Below are 25141 nucleotides of genomic sequence, written 5' to 3'. Positions count from 1 at the left end.
AATTTTGCATTGCCCCCTAGCTGGATCCTCCAGTGATAATTATTATGTCATTAACGAGGATGATTTATTATCAATGTGGAACACGGGGGGGGGGGGCTGCTTTTTCTCTGGAGCAAGAAAAAAAGGACCCTTTTATTAAACTGAAATTCATTAATTCATCAGTGACTTTTATGCATTAAAATAATTGGGCTGAGTAAACTTTTCTTGGTCGTGAAACTTTTTGGAGGTGATAAAAAAACCATCTGTTTATTGCCCACTCCGCTTGTTCGCAATATCTACATATAATTTGAACTTTTTTAAAAGTTAGTTGTGCACCCCCCCCCTGAGAAAACGGATTAATTCCGCCCCGGGAACACAGTCTGTATAGATTTAGGCATCCTCACAGACTACTAGTAACCTTTTCCGCCAATTTACATTTTTTAGCTACACTCCCGAACAATAGATGGCGCTTTATGACAAGATTCATCCAAAGCCATCAATGCATGCAATGCGCAATCGAAGTTCTATTGTGGGTTGTGTAGCTGTCCCCTTTTCTGGCTTTGCTGCGCTGTCGTGTACGCGTGGGTAAGATCTTTGATTTGATTTTAAAAATGTAGGAAGACCTGGGTTGATATGACTATTTCACAATAAGTTGAACTGATTCGAAACCCTTGTTGTGATTACTGATGATTGTGAAAGAAAATACCGTGGCTTTTTTTGTTAAAAACACTGGCCACTCAACCGACATTGAAATTGAATTGATGGGACTAGAGTAGAGGCAGGACGAGGCTTAGACCAAAAGGCAAAGGCAGCTTCAGTCTCGGTATTTTGGTTGTTACGTTGAACTACGTTGGCTCCACTTACCAATACACAGACTGAAGAGCTTGGAGGCCCGTACGTACAGCCAACGTATAACTATAGGCCTAAGTGAACTAACATTTTTATACTAAGATTAGGCCTACTAGGTTGCGATTTTAAAACCGTTTTTTAAGCTTTAATAACAAAATTTAGTTTGTAGTCTTGATCTTGAGGATGATCTAGACTAGGCCTACTGACATATACTTCTTCATCATTGACATCTTGACACTGTACTGTCTTCAGCGAAGAACAATAATAAAGATGGATTTCCCTAGGAAATACATCTTTTCATAACATGATCGCTCGAAATATAATTTTATTGATTTCTACACCTTCCTCCGCCTAATGCGCACGCAGGTTTTAAAAAATGTTGAATAAAAATGTTAAAAAAAAATATTTCTTACCTCACTGATGCTGCGTAGACCCCTCGATCCATATGTAAACAACGGAAATACAATAGCGTTGACCCTTGAACCACCTATGTATGACGTACTTCCGGCTAACGACGCCGTTTTGAAAACCATTTAGGCCTAGAGATAAAAATGATTTTTTTACAAATATTGAAATTTATTCCGTAGGCCTAATTATAAATAATTTGTTGTACCGTATTTAACAAATTATTTATACAATGTAATAACGTAATGAATTTTAATATTTGTAAAATAATAATTTTTATCTATAAATGGTTAAACGAAATATAATTGACAAAGTAAGATATAAGAAACTTATTTGCCCGCAATTAAACACAAGATCAAGCAATAAAGGGGAAGAAACAAAAATAAACCAAACAAACCCCACACAAAGGTAAAAGGTGGAAAATGAATTTACACAAGTTGAAGATTGATTAAAGTCTCCTTTATACTAATTTTAAATGCACTGTAATTCTTTATTAATGTTATATTATTTGGAAGGTTGTTTCAAACTGTTGGTGCTTTGTGACTGAATGAAAATAGCAGATGGGCTTTTTCAACTGCCCATAAGTGATATTTGTTTTCATTCCTTGTATGATGGGGTGTCCAAACTTCGCGCACTTTTCAAAAATATTCATCAGGCTTAATTTTGTCCACAAATTATTCATAATTTATACAAAACCAATTCAAGAAATAGTTACCACATTGACGGCAAGATCGTAAACTATAAAATCATGGACGAAAATGTAAAGTAGGTCACGGGGTTTTGCCGGTATCGCGATCTCAAAATTCTATTCCGATCGGCGAATGCGGGCTGTGCTGGAAAACCTTTCTGAAAAAGTGTGACCTAACTTCGCGCACCAAAGCTTTTGTGGAGATTTAAACAAAGACTCAAGCTCAAAAAGTGAAATATTTATATCAGATTGATGGCAAAATGCTATGGAATCGGTTAGTACCACATTTAACTCACATTTTTTATGATTTCTGCTTGTAAAATGGTGATATCGTGATGCTTGTTGCTTTCTTCAAAACGGGCGCTACGGGTGACAAACTTGCCGATCTTTTGCCAATATTTTCATGACTACTGGACTAATCTTAAAGAAACTTTCAGCGAAGGGTAATTTTAGGTCGCTTTTCACATTGATGATGTCAGATTTTAAGGATATTGGCTAGTTTTGGAGATAATGACCGTCCGCGAAGTTTGGACACGCGCGAAGTTTGGACTCACTGCCATATTATAGTTATGTAATGACATATTCAATGAAACTTTATTATTGAGTTAACAAGGTAAAAAGCTAATTTTATTTTTGAACCATAAATTCAAGATGGAATATCTATTCAACTGATAAATCTCAAGATTTTTGAATGTTTTGAACAGAAGCCTACTAAGGGCATAATATGAACTCAAAGGACCTTGCGCGCATTAAAATGATTGCATATTACAAACGATACGCTCGCGAGAGTAGGCGCAGAGTCCATAGGAACGGTAAGAATCGAATTTACAAGAGAAAAGAGGAGAAAAAGGTCAAAATTTAGTAGAATTTATCAAAATTGTTTTGACTAGACCCAAACCCTGCTGAAAAACGGTTGTTCTTACCAGGAAATCGGATAGGAAACAGCTTTAGAACAAATATCTGCCTGCAATAGTCGAATCATGTGCCGGAGCTCGCTGTGGAAGTAGTGTGACAATCATTTAACATATTGACATTATAGAACTGATTTGGAAGAGTCGAAATATTTTGCCACTGTGACAAGAATCGATTGTTAACTTAGTGTATTGCAAGTGGTCGGTTTTAAAAAAGGGTGCATATGAGTGAATAAAAAAATTGTTGTATTCGTTGTACAAATATCAGATATGTAGGCGAATTGAATCAGAGTCGCCGATCGAAACATGCGAATCTGTAAGTTAAGAGTGACTTTACGAACGACTAGTGAAGCTTTCTTATGCGCTAAATATTCACCAATGAAATGGTTAATATCATTTACCACAAGTAAGGTTCACCATTCGTTCTTAAAGTCACATGTAACTTACAAAACTTTATGAAACTGCCAACAGGTTTAAGAAGTGGCCAAGTGGGTGTGTGTTTGTGAGTATGATGGGAATAATATCCTTGTGACAAATATCTTCATTAGTTAACTTGATTTTTGACCATTTCTGCAACATTGTCGGTACCCACGATTATAGCCATGCACATATGAAATTTTCTTTGCAGGTTCGTTTACTCTGCGGCGATAATAAATTTGCAACTGGGGGCGGTGTTGGGAGTCAGAAATGCCAAGCTCGGAGAAGCATTCTCGCAAAGATAAGGACAAACATGAGAAGGAAAGGTGGCACGTCAAGACACTGGATGAAATAAGAGAAGAAAAGAAGAAGAAGAAGGAAAGCGAGGAAAAGAAGAAAAAGAAAAGCAAGGATCCGGCCAAAGAAATGGTCAGAGAGGAGAAAGTACAAAGGCAGCAGCATATATTTTCAGAAGATGAGAAGTAAGAAATATTCATTCCCGGCTAGGAAATAATCTTTTATTTTTAGGGGCTGCATGTATTTCTCTCATTTCAAGGGCTACTTTTTAGGGATAACAAGTGATTATACAGAAAATGCAAATATCATTATTCTCCTAGAGTTAGGATATTGATCTTCTTAATAATCTTGAAAATTGCTTATGACAGGTCTTTGGGTGACTCTGGAAAGGATAGTCGCCCCAACGTAGTATGTTTGGGGGGAATTCTTGGGGCAATTTTGGCAGTCACGAGGGCAAAATCGGCCGTTGCCCCCATGTATTTCCTACGCTGTTCCTCACCCTTCCCCCCTTCTCCTCCCCTTCCCTCTTGTCTCCCTTTCCTTCCCTTCCCCCATTTGCTCTCCCTTCCTGTCGTCTCACGCCTCCCAAGTCTCCTCATATCTCCCCACCCTCCTATTCCCCCCCCTTCGAGAAGTACACGTATGCAGGCAGGGCATCATTTTCATGACACTGAAGGGGTCCATTATTTCTGTGTATTTACACGGTTGGAAAGAAATCCAAATTTTGAATTCTTGAGGCACTGTCATCACTGCTGAACAAAGTCTTGGCCATGGTCCACGGAACAAACCTCATTCTATTACACTAGTGATGACAAATGAATGAAGGAAAAGAGATCAAGGAACTCTTTCAGAAAGGAATTATTTGCTTACCTAGATCCAACCAACCCTCTAATTCAATTCTGACAAGAGAATAGGAAATATTTCAATAGAATAAAGAGTATTCTATATAAATCTCTTATTCTAATTATATGTTTTATATAACATGGTGATTTTTCAAACAACATTTATAGCATTATCCACTGTTCACACGTATTTCTATTATGTAAAATATCAAAGATTTGAAGGAATCAGTCTCGACTAGCACTTGTGCTACCTTCTGGTTCCTTCTTAACAACAACATTCAACCATATACGTATCTTTTTGTTCAATCATCAATATTGGAAACTGTGACTAGGATCTTAAAAATTGTTAAAACATTTGTTTTAGGTTTATAAATGCATGTCACATTTTATGTATTCAGATTTATCGTTTGTATTCTCATTTTATCCTTTATAATGTTAGCAATTACATCTGTATACTAGAATAGTTACGTTTGTGCTGTGATGTTAACACTTTGTTATCTTTATTGATATTATTGTTAAGTAAATAAATAAACTCAACTCGACTCTCTATATCAAACATGCATTGAACAATGTTAAGAACAGAACAGTTTTACAGTGATGTTTTCATCATCAAATCAATAATTCATTGATCAATTTAAAATGAGTTTGATGATATCTAGGCCAAATTTGGTGCAATTAGGCATTTCATCTCATTCATACTATGAATTTTAACAATTTTTTTTCTGTAGGATGGATGAGGATGAAGATGACGCACTCAACATCCAGCCTCCGCAGGCCAAACCAAGCTCACATAAAGATAGCAGGCACAAGAAGGAGGAGAAGCGAAAGCATTCCAGATCACATAGCAGGGATAAAGACAGAAAGAGAAGTGAGTGTACCGTGAAAGCCATCGCAAGTTTACTGTCTATCTTATACTTCCTTTTTCTTTTCATTTTTTATTCTGATCAGGGCCTCTTCTTACAAAGAGTTACGATAGATTGAATCATTCTCAACTATATGGAAATCCACCAATGTCATAATATTTTCCACAGGAAATTTGCATGGTACTTTGTATTAAAAAAAAGAGAAGCACAGTGAATTTTAAAGGAAACGATGGACGTATGAATATACATCATATCTAGAAAATAATTTGAACAAACATGTATTTTGTGGGAGGAGAAGAAATGGACCCTGATTGTTTCAGAACGAACGACAATCAAGCACAACCCCAGAAATCAAACATAATTTTATTTTCAACCAATTAGAAGTGCACATTTTTTTAAAAACTTGTGCTTGATTTGGTTAAGTTGCATTCAAACATAACTCTTTCTGCAATAGGCCTCGGGTTATGGAACTGTAATGTATATGTGCTTATTCCTTTATGTACCAGCTTTTCTTTTTTTTCTTGGGGGGGGGACAATCCTGTGTGTTGGAATTTTATATACTCGACTCATCTAAGGTAATTCGTCTAGAAATTGCATGCTTAATCATTCCTCCAGTAACATGATGTAGACGTATTATATTTGTTCCGATATGAACTTTCAATCTCATTGGGCTTAAAGAATAAAGATAGTGTCGCATTGTCACCTCTCACTCTTGTGAAGTTGTGATCAATATTGTCATTTAATGTCACCAACAGGAAAGAGATCAAGGTCAGCAGAGAAGGAGAAGTCCTCCAGAAGCAAAGGTTCCAACCGAGACAGGGATAGAGATCGCGACAGAGACCGGGAGAGACGCCGAGACAGGGATCGCGACGACTACAGCAGGGATCGGGACAAAAAGACACGCAAGGAGCATCATGAAGAGCGTGAGGACCTACGAGGTGGCCAGAGCCATCCATCTGATCTGCGTCAGATGATCATCGATAGACGGGATGATACGCGGCAGGTTACGGTATTAGGAGATCGATTACAACCGAAGGACGCAGAGAGAAGGTCTAGGGATGTTAAGAAAGAAAGGTAATTCAAGCTTGTATCAGACTGATAACTTTCCTTCCACTGTGTTTCATATTTGCAGGCTTCAGTAGAAAATATTATGCCATCCCTTGAATAAGGTGTTAAATTGAGGTTTCATGTTGAGGAGAGCCTTTATCTCTGCATGTTAAGAACCAACTGCACTATTTTGTTTTAGTGTCGGGGGAAACCCTGATGTGGTCCACCCGCACACCTCAATTCAGTTATTTATCTAGAGAAAGATGCAAGTCACAGAGATGCAGTTCGCTCTTCTCCCCCGGCACAGCTGATTCCAAACTAAATGATGAGGATAATAATTGTCCATCTTTTAGAACTGTGCAGGAGACTGTGATTGCATGGTTCCCACAGTCATGGAAAATCCTGGAAAATTTGTGGTCATGGAAAGGCAGGGAATTTGGAAAATTTGTGAAAAGTCATGGAATTGCATTTACCACTTGGCCATGGCAGCTTTCAAGTTTGTCGTGTCTCGCAACTCTCATACTCTGCTGTTATAATTGGTATTAATGCTTTCCATTTTTCCCAGTTTTGTGACATCCCAAATTCTCCATAACTCCCAGGACGTTACAGGAAGTCATGGAATGCAGCAATTTAGTCATGGAAATCTGTTTTCAAATTTCTGTGGGAACCCTGGATCGTATGATTTTTGATTTATTGTTAATTTTCAGGATATATTTGTCTGTATAATCAAGCAGTTTTATTATGCCGTATGCCTGGGACCCTTCACTCCAAATTGCTGCCCATATTACAGTATGCCATTGACTTGCCACACAAACAAAACTTGTCATTTTTGCACGTGCTCAAGACATTTTTCTAGGGGAGCTTTTCATTGTCTCTTATTTTCACGGACTGTTTTGGTTTCAGCCAATCAGATGCAAGGATTTCACTGGTTCATGAAATACTCCCTTAGATGACAGATTTTGCTCCATTCTATGTTTTTTTCTTTTCAGTGAACGTGACAAGGAAAGGAGGGAGGATAGACACGAAGACAGACATAGAGATAGAGAGAAGAAAGAAAAAGATGAGAAACGAGAGAAAAGCAGAGAGTCCTCCAAGCACGAAGGAAGTAAAGATAAAAGCAGATCAAGGAGAGATGAACTGATGGAAGACAGAAGAGAAGGTTAGTATAGCAAAAAGCTTGGTCCCATTTTATGTAGACTTGTTCAAATAACAAATACACACTTTCTATAACAAGTTCACAATCAGCCAATCAAATTTAATGGTTTTGAAAATTCACCCTTAAAATCCCCCAATGGAATGTTTTGGGGTGAATATCTTTTCTATTATTGCCCCCAGATTTGCCACAAGTCATATTCAAGAATATTTAGAAAGTAAATATTGTTTGGCAGAATAATGATATTTCCATTAACTGCTTAAAGTTTCATTGCTCAAAAAGAAGCTGTTTGAATATAGTCTTACAAAATTCAGCAGTTTCCCCAAAGTGAAAGCTGGGAAACAGTATGTAAAATTGTATTTTTTTCATCCCTATGTGCATGCAAATGAAACATTGCATCTTAATTGTTGATACCTCCAAAATAAATATAGGCTCCAGACCAAGTAGCAAGGAGAGGACCTCGGGAAGTAATCGGTCCGACGATAGAGACTCGAGGTCAAAGAAATCAGAGAAGGAACATCATTCCTCGTCAAACAGAGAAAGAAGTCCACATAGGTCATCTAGAGATGGTATGATGACGATGATTATAATGATGATGACAATAATGATGATGATTGTGATGATGAGGATGATGAGGATGATGAGGATGATGATGATGATGATGGTGGTGATGATGATGATGATGGTGATGATGATGATGGAGATGATGATGGTGATAATGGTGGTAATGATGATGACAATAGTGGTGATGGTTATGTTGATGATGGTGGTTATGATGATGATTGTGATAATGGAGATGGTGATGATAATGATGACAGTGATGATGATACAATTTTATTTTTTGATAGCTTCCAATTCAGTTAATCATAATTATTTTTTGTATTCTAGTAATAAATGTAAATAGAACAGACTATATAAATACTTCAAATGTTAACATCAAAAAGTTTGTCTTATATTTAGGGTCGTAATTATTTGTTGTCTTTCCTTCTGAATGTTTGTTTCTGTTAGAGTGCATAAATTTTCACACCCGCCTTCGCGTATATCTAAAGCAATTTCAACTGTGTTTTATTGTTTGCATCTCTTTATTCATTATTTTTTTGAATAGATAAAAGAAAGAGGGATGAGAGGAGAAAAGAGGAGCGCGAATCGGAGCACGACTCCGATCAACGGAGATCCAAATCGTCCTCCAAGTCTTCCAAATCGCATGAGAGAGATAGACGGAAAGAAGACAGTGAGGAACGCGAGAGATGGGTAGAGCGTAAGATTGAGAAGGAGGAAGAGGAGGAGAAGGAGGAGTACGAGAGGAGAGACATGGAGGAAGATCATGAGCTTCAGGAGGAGGAGGAGGAGAATGCCTCCTCATCGGAAGAAGAGGAAGAAGAAGAAGAATCGGAGGAAGAGGAAGAAGAAGAAGAAGAGGATTCTTCAGGTACGTACAGCATCGGGGAAATGTTTCAGGATGTTACATGTAGCTCCTTGAAAGTCACTGCCTGGATAATTTGTGAATCTGGGGACCTCCTTCAATTCGGAGGACTCACAATACAGTGCGCCACCTATCGTTCGCAATTCCCTATGGGAAAAAGTCAACATCTCTTGCGCGCATGCTTGTGAATTGCCCACGAAAGAATACATGGTGTACCGTAAACAACTACACTTTTCCTCTTCCCCATTTAAATCTCGGGAAGTTACTGCATTGATATGTATTCATGTGAATCATGTTGTCAAGAATATTTTTTACTTTGAAATGGCTTTACCGTGTATCCTTTTGTTTCCTATTCATGCAATGTATTTTCATATGATTCTACCTACCTTACTCCAGTCAAAGGTAGTAGCAAGAAAGCACGGTATATGTATGATATTAGAGCCATTTTGAAATATTTTCCTGCAGAGGCGGAATCTGAATCTGAGGAGGAAGAAGAGGGAGTGAAAGAAGCATCAAGTTCAGAGGAAGAAGAATCGGCCGAAGAAGGAGAGGCCTCGGCCGATGAGTTGGAGGTAAGTCACATGATGTTTCAGAGATGCCAATATTGGGCAGCTTTGAAAAAACAGAGTGGAGCATATATAGTCTACTACTACTAGCGCTACTACTACCGCTGCTGCCATCACCGACACCACTACTGTCACTACCACCCCCTCCACCACCATCAACTGACCATTATTACGATCACCACCAGCACTACCACTACCACTACACATATAAGTGGTAGTAGTGGTGGTGATGTTGATGAATGTGGTTGTGGTAGTAGAAGGAGCAGAAGAGGTAGTATAGTTTTGCTACTAACTAGTATTAGTACTAATATAATAATATTAATTAATATTGCTACCAATACATGGAGAGAGAGTGTGTTAGATTTAATTTAAATCCTAAGTGATGGAAAATGCCATACTATCTCTTCTACTACTGCTGCTGCTGCTGCCGCCACCGCCAACACCATCCCCACCCCCTGGATTTATCCAGATTATCATCCCAGCAACAGAATATCTCAAGGAATTAATATTCCTGCCAGGTACTCCTTTATGAAATTTTGGTCAAATACAGCACAACGCATCCAGTTTGCTTTAAGTGAATTTTTGTTGTCTTATTATTATTTTACAAATCTTCGTAGATAGGACTGAAATTTTTGTATTTTGCAAAGGGATGAAGCTGATTTTCTCTCTCTCTTGATTTGATTTACAGGAAGGTGAACACAAAGATTCTGAAGAAGAAGAAGAAGAAGAGGAGGAGGAGGAGGAAGAAGAGGAAGAGGAAGAAGAAGAGAGCGAAGAGGAGGACTCGGAATCTGATTCTGAATCAGAATCGGGTAATGATATGAAATTTTTTGTTTATCGTTGCTAGGTGATAAAAATCTGTCACAAAGAAGATGTACGATAAAGCCAATAGATATTTATGTTTGGTAAATTCCCCCTACAAGTGCATGTAGATATTCCATTTTGTCACAATATCATATTAAATTTACCGATTATACATCTGAATTTAATTCTATTGGGTGCCCGGTTAAAATAGAATATCTGTGTATTTATGTCTTGCTTGTATAGAATACCTCTCCAGTTTGGAAGAGGATTGAAATATCAGGATATAATCTTTGTCAGTGGCTTTCTAATGTCCATTTGCTAAATATATAAAGCAAGCGTTCAAAGGGCTGTGTTAAAGCTAAATTACAGTAGTTGCAGTAAAACACTGATTTCGGGAGAATGTCTGTAAAACCAAGGTTAAGTATTACTATATCATCGTCGATCTAGGTCTGGTGTAGTTACATAAACTGAACTTTGTGAAATCATTAAATCTAAGCTGATAAACAATCACACTGAAGATGGCTAACACAGATAGGCACACGTGGGACAGATTATATTAAATTGCTAGAATAAAGACCCGACGGAAGTGTCCGAATACGCGCTTATTTTGCTTATTTCTCAGCAATTACACAATTTCTTCCAGAATCCTTCGGCACATATTTTTTATTCATATAAACAGATACTTTGGTGGTCATTATATTGGATTCTGTAAAAAGTTATTTTGAGATTGTTACCAAAACTGGCATTTACCTTCAAATCTAAATAAACATTAAAGAGAGAGGGTGCTATATTGAAATGTCATATATAAATTCTAATGTGTAAAAAAATGCATTCGATGACAACTATTCTTTTATAGATATGTTTGGTGATACTCAAGTATAGTTCATATTACTGACCCTTCTCCAAAATGTAGATGCAACAAATAATGATTTCAAAGTTATGTATGACCATTTGATCAACGTATGCATGATGTCTTGATAGATGTTTACCCATTTTACAGCAAGACGCTCTTTACGTGGAATATTAACTCTTGGCCTGCTTTTTTCGACTAGAGAAACATGCAAAGGATTGCCAATATCACAATTCATTCACGATACACACAGAGTGCATTCAGTCTATTGTACATACACACATTCACTATAGTGAACTGTGCATCGCATTGTACTGCGTACACACAAAGATTTTCTTTACAATAAACCAATCAAAAGTTATTGTGAGTTGATTTGCGTAGTCCACGCGAAACCCCCTGAACGTTGCACCCTAAAATCAATCTGGCACAGGAGGAATTATGTCTGTGGCAGGCAAAGAGTTAAGATGAAAGTAAAGGTACAGGACACAATAATCATTCTCAACTTCTCTTGTGATTTATTCCAGAAGAAGAGAGCGAGAAGTCTGGTAGCGAGGCTGATCATGAAGAAACACACAAAGAAGAGGAAAAGGCAAAAGTGAAACAAGAAAGAGAAAGTGACTCATCCAAGATGTGTGAGTACCGCTGCAGTAATTGCCTTTATGATATATTCAACTAGTTCATGTATTTAATTCTGTAATTTCCCCCAAATTACCCATTTCTTATAAAGTATAAGTTAACTTAAAAACGCCACATATTGTTTAGTTCAAAATTTGTTGATGTTTCATGTAACTAAGTAATTAATTTTGATAATATCTTTGTAAGACGGGGCACAATGTCCTCTGTAAACAAAGAAGAACACACTAAATTGTCAAGAAATCAATGAATTATGGATATACATTCATATTCAGAATTTTTTTTTAACAAACATGCATTTTATATGTTGACTTTGCTGGCTTTCCATAGTTGGGATTGATCGGATCAATTGCAACTCTTTTGTAAGACGGGCCCAGATTCGAGAGAAGAAAATTAGCTTATGAGATATATGTCTAACTGCAAAATATGGACACACTGTCATACTATTATTAGAGCTGCCAATTAGTAGGATTTTATCGTATTTAGTAGGATGTTTAATTGGAAAGTGACACTAAAGAGGATTTTCCTTCAGAAATAGGTTTTTCAAAACTTGTCGAATGATGATTTTTGGTATGATTTTCGAAATTGGAAAAAAGGACTTTGGGCTTGAAAATAAGATAAAAGAATAAATAATTGGATTTTTTTCACAATTTATGTTTGGCAGCTTTGTATTGATAGTAATAGTACATGTATTTAATAGCTAGAGAAAGAATATCAGTTGAAAAGCAAATAATAAGAATGATAGCAGGAGCAGCATTAGTAGTATTTTCACTCTTAAGTTAGTATTATGAAAATTTCATCGTTACCCCTACCCTTATGCAGACCTGCATGCCAAGTCTAAGTTCGATGACGACAGTCCCAGCCCGACCGGTCCGCTACGGGATCGCATCAAGAAGGAGGCAGAAGACGACGTCGACGATCACAGCGACACGGAGTACCTCCAGGACTCCCCCGTCGCCTCCCCCATCGAGCTGGAGGAGAAGTTGCCCCCGTACCTCCCTGCCATTCAGGGCTGCAGGAGCGTGGAGGAGTTCCAGTGCCTGAATAGGATCGCTGAAGGGACGTATGGTGTGGTGTACAGAGCAAATGAGAAAAAGAAAAGTAAGTTTGACTCTTTGCATATAATGCCATACAATACCTGTTATTATTTTAGGTATACTCTAGATTTTTTTCTAATCTCCATTTTTGTCTTGCCTGCATAGCAGAGTGAGACTACAGGCGCGGCTTTTCCGACAGTGGCGACATCAGCATCAAATCTTAACCAAAGGTTAAGTTTTTGAAATGTCATCATGACTTAAAAATTATACGGGCCTAGTTCATGAAACATTTACATAATGGTTATCAAGTATTACTGAATATCCTGCCAGAGTGTGAGGTCAAATGATTAAGGTCTAAGGTCATAAAGGGTCAATGAATTTAGAACTTTTGGGGAATCAACATCAAAATCTTACTTTGAATTTTTCTTTTCTAGATTCAATTGTTGCCCTGAAGAGACTTAAAATGGAGAAAGAAAAGGAAGGTTTTCCAATCACATCGCTTCGAGAGATTAGTACTTTACTCAAGGCTCAGCACAGGAATATAGTTACTGTTAGGGTAAGTTTGCCCATTTTAACCTTGGCCCCGTCTTACAAAGAGTTACGATTGATCCAACCAATCGTAACTCTATGGAAATCCATCAGTGTCATCATCAATTTCTACAGGGAATTTGCAAAATGTCTTTTGTAAACAAAGAAGAACACACCAAATTCATTTATATCTAAAAATTTTTGGAGCAAACATGCATTTTATGTGGTGACTTTGCTGGCTTTCCATAGATGTGATTGATCGGGTCAATCCCAACTCTTTGTAAGATGGGCCCTTGATTTTTCTTTCAAGAAGTTCTATGAGGGTTACTTCTCTTTCTTCATTAATCTATTGGTGGTTTCTTTGCCAGATTGTTGTATTCTAACTGAAGTCATATTTGTGACCTTCCACCCTCAAAACCACCGATAAGTCGCCAGGTAAGGTTCTCTGTAAAATAGTCAAAATAGTAATTTAGTCTCCAAAAACCAAAAATTGAAAATAGCTTATCTGAAAGAGCAAATCTTCTTCTTGTTAAATTTTGAAGTCATGAAGTTGACTAAAAGAAAGGATACAAGACATTCTTGGACACTACTTTTTTGGACTGCTGGGAAGTTTCACTGAGATTACACAGTATGCACATCTCATGCTTGAGTGAACCCATAACTTCAAACCTTGTTTTCTCCTTATTTTTACGCTCTTGCTGAATTTCCTCTGCATTCAATCAAGTGCTTGTAATGGTTATTGTTGGTTAATTTTAACATATTATATATCATTTAAAGCTTAGGAAGTGAATTTTCAAGCTCAATAAATATCTCAATATTCATTTTGGTTGACTTATGGTTGGTTTGGGGTGGCAGGTCACATTTCTTAACCTGTATTCTGAACTGGTTTAACCCTATACAGCCCGGGGGGGGGGGGGGGGGCCTAAATTTCAGTACACAACTAGAAAACAAAAATTTATGCCCAGACGTGGTAATCAATATGTGATATTCAGAATTTCGAGAAAAATTAGCATAATCAATTACTATTATAATCTATAATCTAATAATTACACAATTTCAATACAGTTAAGTGAGCTGTCTTTTAGATTACATGACTGGCTACTAACATGCTTGATTCCATTGCATTTTCTCAAAAAATGGGGGGAAACTACAAAAAAAAGAAAATTCCTTGAAAAAATTTGAACATTTGCATGATTAATTAGATAAATAAAATATGATAATAAATATCAAAAATTTGACAACGCATTCTTGTAAAATACATAATGAGACACCCACACACCAAAATTGGTCGCAATCGGTCGATAAACGGCCGAGCTCTGAGGGGGGGGGGCCTAATAGGCCCCCCCCCGGGCTATGCAATTTCAAAATAGCCCGGGCTATATAGGGTTAATAAAGCTTTGGTCTAAAGTTTTGGTTAAACTATGGATAGCCAATTGTGTCACACATCTCCAACAGAACAGTTTAATTTGTTAACATATTTGATACTCAAATCATTCACAATAACTGCCTATGATAAAAATACTTTTTCCCCACCCTAGATTATGGGAAAAGAACACAGCAACTTAGTAATATACGATGTAAACAAAATGTTGACATTTTTGGCTTACCATAATTTTGAAATGACCCAAGGTAAACTGAGCTTCAAAATACAAGGCAGTGTGTGGTATTCTTATAACAATGGTTTATTTAACGCTAATCAAATGTAGACCATAATTTTATGAAGTGACATTTGTCACCTCATTGATTGAGAACAAATTATTTTACTCATGCTTTTAAAAGTTTGACCAATGTAATGGGCTGTTTTGAATATGACCTCAAATTACTTTCTCTTCATCTTTTTAAAGGTCAAGTCCACCCCAGAAAAATGTTGATTTGAATAAATAGAGAAAAAAAATCAAACAAACATAATGCTGAAAATTTCATCAAAATCAGATGTAAATAATAAAAAAGTTATGGCACCACTCAGTGACATGCAAATGAGTCAGTCAATGATGTCCATCACTCACTATTTGTTTTTTATTGTTTGAATTATGTAATATATTTCATTTTTTACATATTTGACAAATTGGACCACCTTGATTGAACCATATGGTATTAAACAATGCTAATTCCATATGTTCAGGGAGGAATTAATCGTTTCCCTTGACCATGAAGAGAAAATTTTAATATTTCATGTCGTATAATGAAATACAAAAGACATACATGTAGTGAGGGGATGAGGTCATCAGTATCCTTATTTGCATACCGACCAGGATGTGCATATAACTTACGGGAAATTTTAAAATGTCATAACTTTCTTATTTTTTACATCCAATTTTGATCAAATTTTCAGTGTTATGCTTGTTGGATTTTTCTCTTCATATTCAAATCAACTTTTTGTTGGGGTGGACTTGTCCTTTCACACGGTCATCTATATTTTGTATTTTCAGGAGATCGTTGTTGGTAGTAACATGGATAAGATCTACATTGTAATGGACTATGTAGAACATGATCTGAAATCACTCATGGAGACCATGAAACAACCGTTTACTATAGGTAAGGCGTCCATCAGTCATTCAGAAAATTAATAATTTCTTTGAGAATTTAATTTCTTTATTTATTTGTTTTATTTATTTCATTTCCAGGCAAGAAAACATGACAGCAATATTAACATCACAAAAGAAATGTAAAATTGAGCACCAGCCAATGCCTGGGGATCACCTAAAAGAATTGAAAATTCTGTCGAAAAGTTCTCCACATTGACTGGTGCCTACATGTTCATGGAATAACACAAATAGCAATAAATTTAAACATGTAATTACAATACTTCTATATAAATTAACCTTGAATCATAATATGAAGAGACAAAAAACAAGGTTATCGAATTAATAAAAAATGCAGATTGGGTCAAATCAGCAATTAGTCATTTATCAAGTTAGAGACAGAGATGGTAGGTCAAATGATTGAGAGTCTGAAACAAATTGTTGTACATGAGATTTGTCACTGTTGAATGTGTGTGCGGGTTTAACAAAAATATAAACAGCAAAGTAATTATATAACAAATAATGATAAAAAAAATCAAGATTCATACCCAAAGTATATTCAAGGAAACGATTTCTTAGATATCAACTGAATTTAAACTACCATATAAAGAAAAGTCATTAAATTTATGTGTAACAAAACTTAAGCAATATAAAGAATGGGAACGTATGGCAAAGCATTAGAAAATCAAATAATCAATCACGAATCAAACACACATTCAAAGAATTGGTCTGTGACGTGAACTAAGTTAAGAGCTTTACACGAAATGGGGAATGATAATTGATTATATGAGGGTGTAATAGAGAATATCAGTAGATTGAAATAAACGTACGACAAATTATTATTAATCCAAATAAATAATCAAGATACATACAAGTGTGTGACACAAATTAAATGTTAAAGAAAAAGTATTAGAAAAATCTAAGACATGGAAGCCTTTAGAAGGGAAGACAATTTAACTGTGTACGCTGTAATCTTAGCACCCTTCTTTATCAGGATTGTTTCAGGCCTACTACAGCTTTAGTATGACCTCCAGAACGAATTATCGCCTATTTTGTTTCAGCTAGTGGTAGCATTACAGAACAAGAAAAGGGCCTAACCAATATACTATGAAGTTTTTACCTTTAAATGAATGATAACAAACCAGGGGCAAATATACGTGCCTCGGTGTGGAGTGTTGTGGCCCAGTGGATTAGTCTGTGAAACAGAGGGTCGTGGGTTCGAATCCCAGCCATGGCGTAATTTCCTTTAGCAAGAAATTTATCCACATTGTGCTGCACTCAACCCAGGTGAGGTGAATGGGTACCCGGCCGATTAATTCCTTGAATGCATGAGCGCTGAAAAGCAGCTCAAGATAAAGCCGGGTTAATAATGATAACATTGCGCCTCGGAATAGAATATTTCTAGATAGATGGCGCTATATAAATGCCTATTATTATTATTATTATTCTTAGTGCCTGCTAATGTATATTCCAGTTGTTTCATGTGGTCACCATTTGGTGATGTTTCTACACTACTCAAAGGAATGTGTATCCATGTGAAATATCTGTGGTTTGAGAGTATGTCATGAATTTGACTTTATAGCAATCAGATTTCCTTCTCTGATATTTGGATATGAATTTGAGGCAAGCTTGCCAACAGTGAAGCTTATTACGAACCTGTCTTTCATTGATAATAGGTGAGACCAAATGTTTGATGCTTCAGTTGCTGCGTGGAGTGCATCATCTCCATGACAACTGGATCCTCCACCGGGATCTCAAGACGTCCAACCTCCTCCTCAACCACCAAGGGTGTCTGAAGATCGGAGACTTTGGTCTAGCCAGGGAGTATGGTTCCCCGATCAAACCGTACACGTCCATCGTGGTCACCCTGTGGTACAGGGCCCCTGAACTGCTTCTTGGTACCAAGGTAATGTCACATAAAGATGATGATAATGATGGTGGTGATGGTGGTGATGGGGGTGGTGGTGGTGGTGGATAGGATGATAATAATGGTGATGGTGGTGTTGGTGGTTGTGGTGACGGTTGTGGGGTGGACAAGGTGCTGGTTGTGGTGGTGGTCGTAATGATCACGGCAACGACAAAGATGGCGGCGTCACAGTGATGATGATTATCATGGTGATGGTGATGATGGTGATGATTATGATGGTGATGATGGTACTGTAAGTGGAGGTTGTGATAGTGATAATGATGGTGATGATAATGGTGGTGGTGGTGGTGTTGGGAAAATGAGCAACATCAGAACATTAAGTTTGAAATTTTTATGTATCTCATAATCTGAAGTAAATTGGATTTGAAGAAAAGTTTCTTTAGAAATAAAAAAAATATTCAAATTTGCCTATTATGTTATTGGGGACAAATCCCAAACTGCAGACCTCTTTAGGAGTTACAGTTCAAAATGAAACCTTTTGTGTTGTTTTCTTATGATAAATTACAGGTCTATTCAACACCCATAGATATGTGGTCAGTAGGTTGTATATTTGCTGAGTTCCTTACCATCAAACCCATCTTTAATGGACGCTCGGAAATTGATCAACTCAACAGGATATTCAAGGTAATATTCCAAGGCCTTAACAACACTTTCGTTGAGAATTTGAAAAGTTTGTTCTTATACTGAGAATAGGCTTTTATTCTGATTTAAGTGATCTTCTTAAAGGGGGTATTGACTTTTCATTTTAATTTGATGTTAGATTAATCAACAAGGAAAAACATACTAAATGATAATTGCAAAGTGGTTATCTCTCTCTATAATAGATGGAATAAATGGGTAAAAAAAATTCCTTCCTTTTTATGACTTCTTCACTGATTTTAAGTACTTATTGTAGTCCTTAGCAATTTGCCAATAGATTAAAAACAGAACACAATAAATAATTTAAACTCTCGTGCCCTCACCCCCCCCCCAAAAAAAAAAACCTGCATGATTTTGAAACTAAGGTCTATAACCACAGGTTAATGCGAGATACATCTACATTATGCCTATGTGTATAATGATCCTATTTACATCATATTTTTTTTAGGAATTAGGCACTCCAAGTGAGAAGATCTGGCCTGGCTATAATGAGCTTCCTGCCGTGAAGAAGACAACCTTTGCTCACCATCCTTACAATAATCTCAGGAATCGATTCGGAACCTACCTAACGGACATTGGCTTTGAACTACTCAACAAGTAATAATGATAATATTTCACTTTAATATACAGTAGTGCTTAAAGGGGAAGTTCACCCTGAAGAAGATTTTGTTGTAAAAATAGCAGAAAAAATAGTAAAAAATATTGGTGAAGGTTTGAGGAAAATCCGTTAAAGAGTAAGAAAGTTATTAGAGTTAAAAATTTTGGATTTGTGATGTCATAAACGAGCAGCTGCCCCATGTGTGATATAATATAAAATGTATGAATTTCAAATTTTGTATGGTTCCTGATGACTTAATTTTGTTTTCTTTTCATGATCGGGTATTAAATGATTTGTCTATTGATATACAAACGTTACAGTGAAAACCCTTTTCAATTTTCTGAGAAAATGACATTTCATTGATATTTTACCTTTCGCTATGTAGGAATGACGTCACAAATCAAATAATTGAAATTCTAATAACTTTTTTATTATTTGATGAATTTTTCTCAAACCTTCGGCAATATTTTTTATTATTTTTTCTGCTATTTTTACAATAAACTTTTTGTCAGGGTGAACTTCCCCTTTAAATTTGATAGGGTAAGCCAAAAATGTCAAAATATTGAGTGCATTTCTTGTTCCTCATGTTTACTGTGCTCTTCCTAATTCTATGATGTTGAAGACAGTTATCTTATTTATCCTCAAACATTTAAGAATGATTTGAGAGTCAATGAGCTGATACATTGAACCTCTCCTTGTAAAGATTTATGTCACAATTGTCGGTCCATAGTTAAACCACAACTTCAAACCAGAGTTTAAATTACTCCCGAGTTCAGAATATGGGCGAATGCATGCAATTTCTCTGCAATCAGGGTTGTCAGTCTCGGGTAAAAACTTCATTTTATGAAAATCCATAATTTATTGAAAATCCATAATTTATTGTTCGAAATAGACATGAAATGAAATACTCCGAAAATTTGCTTTGCCCAATTGATCGTGGGCCCGGCAGCCACCATGCAGCGCCAGTTTGACGAGGCTCTATCCCTTTAATTGTTGAACGCCAAACAGGGTAGCAGCAACTCCCACCTTTTAACGTCTTTTGGTCTGACGCGGCCGGGGTTTGAACCCCGACCTCCCGGTTGTGAGACGGATGCTCTACCAACTGAGCCAACACACCGGTATATGCCCTGCTAGTTCTTTCAGGTCATAGAAAAATTGTGTGTATTGTACAAAATGACTCATAATGAATCATTTAGGCCTTGTGATTGATTTTTTAGGGGGTGTTGGAAGGGTAACATGACATTTACTCCATCAACAATTGCTCTGGGCTTTATTTCGTCTGAGATATAGGGTTAGGGTTGCAATAGGGTTTTGTGTTAGGTTTATGGTAGTGTATAGTGTTAAACCCAGGGTTGAAGTTGGTCATCCATGAGTGTGTGGAATTTACAGTGGAGCCATTGTCGCCAGAGCAAATGTTATGGACCCGTTGGAAGAAAATATTTGCATTTAATCGCAAATATGCTGTTGCAATTTTACATTTAATAGCTAAATTTTAGCTGTAGGAAATCATAGCCCCGTAACATAAAGGTTAGCAATTAATCCCTAGTTTAAAAGAAGAATTCGGATTGGTTCCTCGTCGGTCTACTGAGCAAAATGCACATGCAACGATGATCTTGATAGGCCATTGCATGTAGCGTTTAGTCGCTAATCTTTGTGTTACAGGGCCCAGGTTACACTTCTTGTAAGGAACAGTTCAGTAATCAATCACAATTTTGCAATTGATTGCAAGACATATGATTTGATATTTGCAATCAATTGCAAATATTCTGTTGCAATTTTACAACTGATAGATCAATATTAGCTGCAGCAAATCAGACTAAACTTCTTGTTTCAAGGAGCAGATTAGCAATCATTCACTAATTTGTAAGTAATTACAAGACATGTGATTGATTTAGAGACCGAAAATGGACTTGCAAACAATTGATCGCAAGTTTTTTTGCAATGCCCCATTAGAGACTGAAGATAGAATTGTAATTGATCGCAATTTTCTTGCAACGCCCAATTACTGGCTAACCTGAAACAATATTTGAGCATGTTTATGAAAGATGTCCCTTATTTTTCCTTTCAGATTTTTGACCTATGACCCTGCTCGTCGCGTCTCGGCGGAGGACGCCCTCAAGCATAGCTACTTTACCGAGTCTCCGCTCCCGATCAGTGAGAACATGTTCCCGACGTGGCCTGCTAAGAGCGAGATGGTCAGGACAAACAAGCCCAGGAGTCCACAGGCACCCGAAGGAGGCCAACAGTTTGCTAAACTGGTAAGACAGCAAGGGGTGCTGCATTTGTGCTAAACTGCAGAAGAATGAGAATTTAAAAACCCACATACTATTCAAGGGTTGGAAACACAATTCATGCTAGTACTGGAGGGTTTTCAGAGCTTCCAAGTAGTTCTGATTTTCAGTACTATTAGCACAGAAAAATGAGAAGACTAGTGATGTTTCATGCAAAATAATTTTTTTTCTAAAACTGCAGTTTTATGTGTTCTATGGTATTTCTTTTAAAATACTGATTTCCTCATCAAAATATTGATTTTCAGCTTTTATAGTACTGGAATTTTCTTGTTCAGGTTGGCAGCTCTGTGTTTTGGTTATCAACATTTTTTATGTAAGTTATCAGGTCTCAGTTTCCTTGGTCTAAATTGGCTGAGAAGCCATGTGTCTGACGATGGCAACGTGTTAATGCTGACAGCTTTCATGAAACTGTCCCCTGATTGAGCTAAATGTTAATGTACTGTAACAGCATAACTGTTTTACAGACTAGTAGTCGAGCTAGAGTATTAAGATGTGTTTTATGAAATAAAAAGATACATCAACTTATTTACAAGTAATATTAGGTTCATGCTTTTCCATAAAACCATGTTCTCCAGCAAAGGTTAAAAATGCATCTCATATGCACTTTTTTGTGATTTATGATTCTTTATCTAAATCAGTGATAACAAGTATCTGACAAAAGGCTGCAAGCAGCCCCAAATGATGAGCTGTAATCCGCCTTGACTCTTAATCATATTCATTCATTGAACTCTTTCTCAGTCTCTCAAATTATCAATCAGTTATTAGGAAAGATGTTTAAATTGGGGGCCTTCAAGCTCTCATTTTGCATATTTTTTTCTTGAAACTTCTTGCAAAAGTATACAAACTTGGGGGATTTTGTTCTTTGAGCAATGTCTTGAGTTTGAAATAGTCTAAAAAGAGTACTTATTCATGTTTATTTTTTCTTTGTAATTGTTGCAGGAAAAAGAGGAAGAAGATTCTGGATTCCGAATGAACTTACCGACCCAAGGAAGCTCAGCGCAGAGTGCAGGATTCAGCCTGAAATTTTAATGATGATCATTAAAAATCCACTATTCTTATGCATGAAGTGAAGATATTCCACAGACCAGACACTAGATTCTTGGCTCGGCTGTAGCTCCTGCTGCTAAAGGCACTTGGTGTATTCAAGGAATTAATCCTAGTGGGTACCCATTCACCTCACCTGGGTTGAGTGCAGCACAATGGATACATTTCCTGCTGAAGGAAAACACGCCATGGCTGAGATTCGAACCTACGTCTCTCTCATTGAAAGACAAAATTCGTGAGCACTAGACCATGACATCCCCACATGCTCTTACTCAAACAAGTCTTTGATTATGGGACCTGCTCTGAATTTAAAATTGGGTCTCAAGTTTGAATATTCACTATCCCAGGCAGCACTAAGTGCAGGGTGAAGTTGCACTGATTGGTTTTTATTCATCAACTTTAATCTGTGGTCCGTTTCATAAAGCAGTTCATAAGTTAAGAGTGACTTTTAAGAACGACTGGTGATCCTATCTTGTGGTAAATATTATTCACCATTAAATGTTCCTTGGTGATAATTTAGCGCGTAAGAACAGATCCCCAGTCGTTCTTAGAGTCGCTCTTAACTTCCGAAAAGCTTTATGAAAGAACCCGCCTGTACTTGGAAAGTTAAGTGTCCAAAAACAATGCAAAATGCAGTATTATGTCTCAAGTTTTAACGATGCCAGTGCACTTTAGATGAGCAGCCATGACAAGAAAGTGATGACAATTTTAGAAATCAATGATTGGAACTCCTCGTGAAAGTTGATGCCCAATGTTTCAATGGCAGTTGAAGTCCTTGGATCAACATGAATGGTTATTTATGTGAATATTGTCTACACTTTTCAAAAAGTGTCCCCAGAGGCCAAAATCAAAGAATATTAAAAAATAGCTTATCCACACAGTATCTGAGCCCCGTTGAATATCTATGATATGAAATTTAACTGTCTCATTGGAGTCCTTAGATATTGTATTATATTTTATAAAACGGGTTCAAGGATGTAGCCAATGGTGAGTGCGTATTCAAGTCACGTGTTCATGCTTTAATTATGCGCAACCTTCCAGTCGTGCATTTTTCGTGCAGCACTGTGCATTTTTTGTGCAGCACTATGCAATTTTTGTGCAGCATTAGTTCCAATAGCACGTAAAAACTGATACGCGCGCGTTCAGTAAAAGAGGCTGGCTAGGATTTTGATGCGCTTCCTTGGGCGCGCATAGTAGATACGCCTGTGATGTCATAATTGATAGTCTTGTGATCTCTTCGTCTGTGCGATCGTACACAAGTTGGAGGGATTTGAACAAGATTTCCATGAAAAATTCTTTTTGCCGACCCGTTTTATAAAACAATTAATGCACATTTTAAGATTCGTGATGTTAGTGACGATGCGAGCAACTCTCGGGCATTCACAGTATTATGCAAAAGCACTCGGCGCAAGCGCCTCTTGCTTTCGCATAATTGTAAATACCCTCGAGTGTGCTGCATCGTCATAACACACTCATAAATGTGCATTAATTGTATAGTATCATGCTACAAAAAAATAAAATCATTCACATACATTTCACACTTTAAACCTGCCTTTTAAATGGATTTACCTCAGAGGCAAAGATTCTAGTGACATTTTCTTGGGACAATTTGTGAAAGCAGCTTCGATATGAAGTGATTTGATCATTTCTTCTCATGTGAATATGCTCATCAGTAATAAAAAGACTCTGATTTCAAACTTTTAATGAGCTTTGTAACCTGTAATTGGTAACTAGTTTCAGGAAAGGTAGCGCATATATAGCTTATCTACCCTATATTCCAGGTTATAATAATAGTAAGAACGGTATATTAACCCAGGGTAGCCAGTTCAGTTCCGAAAACTGTTCTCCCAGCGGGTCCTTCTATTATTACAGTTATGATGTTATTACAGTTTGCTTTACTCTGCAATCGGGTAGTATAAAATAGAAGTAAGGGGAAAGATGTTTTTAAGAAATCAAAAATTGACATTCTTGTTGTTGTTCAATCACCTTTGCAAGAATACCAATATATTCCTTGACTTTTTTTAATTCATAAATTACCCCCTCTCCCCCCCAAAAATATATATTTTCACTTCAGTTGCTAGAAAAATTCGAAGTTTGAATAGAGACATTATCTCAAGTGACTGATAAAATGTAAATATTTATGTACCTTATGAATCCATTGTGTAATAAATATTACTGTTTTTTTCAAATGATACATGCTTTAGCTGTGATTTTGTGTACATTTCGATGATATTTGTGGATGAACAATATAAAATATCAAAGAAAAGAATACCCAAAGAAAGTGATTTTCTTCTTTTTTCATTTAATTCATAAATTCATTTTACACTAATTCATAATTATATTGATAGACATGATTATGCAATGTTATCAACTAGCATATAGTTAGTTTATAAATGTATAAATTGTATAAATTTGCTATGACTTTGGATAATAAACTACAAATATGTACAGTAACATATTTTAAATATAATTAATAAATAAGGTATAGATGGATGATAGAAAAGAGAAATAGAGAGACTGATAGAGAGAGGTAGACAGAGAGAGGGAGAGAGAGTGGAGAAATAAAATGTATATTGTATCAGGACAATTAAAAGATCAAGACTGTTGCATATGATTCATGTAAACAAATAATTTGAAATGAAAGTATATGATGACAGATACAATCAAAACATGGACCGACTATATGTCAGTTCTCAAAATGCACTACATACAATAAAGCTGACTTCTTGACAATGACACATTCATATGTAGGCCTATGCATGTTTTTTTTTTGAAAATAATACAGCACGACATTAACATTCGTGAAGAAAGGGTGACAAGTTGTTTCA

The 25141-nt window shown here is 36.6% G+C and overlaps 1 protein-coding gene across 2 annotated transcripts; it reads left to right on the top strand.

Moving 5' to 3' along the window:
• The first annotated feature begins 493 nt into the window (after positions 1–493).
• On the top strand, positions 494–23171 carry LOC121427260 (cyclin-dependent kinase 11B-like). Of its 2 annotated transcripts, none has more exons than XM_041623594.1 (18): positions 494–564; positions 3461–3731; positions 5117–5256; positions 6007–6325; positions 7288–7457; positions 7883–8020; positions 8557–8880; positions 9340–9446; positions 10129–10252; positions 11622–11726; positions 12550–12828; positions 13199–13320; positions 15722–15827; positions 17491–17720; positions 18249–18365; positions 18829–18977; positions 21047–21236; positions 22209–23171. In XM_041623594.1, the coding sequence occupies exons 2-18, from the start codon at positions 3520–3522 to the stop codon at positions 22296–22298; spliced, it is 2922 nt and encodes a 973-aa protein (XP_041479528.1). In that variant the 5' UTR covers positions 494–564; positions 3461–3519; the 3' UTR covers positions 22299–23171. The 2 variants fall into 2 exon arrangements, with proteins under 2 accessions (XP_041479528.1, XP_041479527.1); XM_041623593.1 differs by having other exon boundaries at positions 11619–11726.
• The last annotated feature ends 1970 nt before the right edge of the window (positions 23172–25141 follow it).

This window comes from Lytechinus variegatus, chromosome 14, assembly GCF_018143015.1.
Source record: "Lytechinus variegatus isolate NC3 chromosome 14, Lvar_3.0, whole genome shotgun sequence".
Lineage (NCBI taxonomy): Eukaryota > Metazoa > Echinodermata > Echinoidea > Temnopleuroida > Toxopneustidae > Lytechinus > Lytechinus variegatus.
Note: the sequence above shows the minus strand (reverse complement) of the source record. Positions and strands in the feature narration are given on the sequence as shown.

Bases quoted from the DNA above. Each gene is read 5' to 3' on its own strand.
- LOC121427260 (XM_041623593.1), top strand. From the start codon at position 3,520: ATGCCAAGCTCGGAGAAGCATTCTCGCAAAGATAAGGACAAACATGAG. The intron at 5,257-6,006 runs GTGAGTGTACCG...TGTCACCAACAG, and splicing joins GGATAAAGACAGAAAGAGAA to GAAAGAGATCAAGGTCAGCA. The intron at 10,253-11,618 runs GTAATGATATGA...GATTTATTCCAG, and splicing joins TGATTCTGAATCAGAATCGG to AAGAAGAGAGCGAGAAGTCT.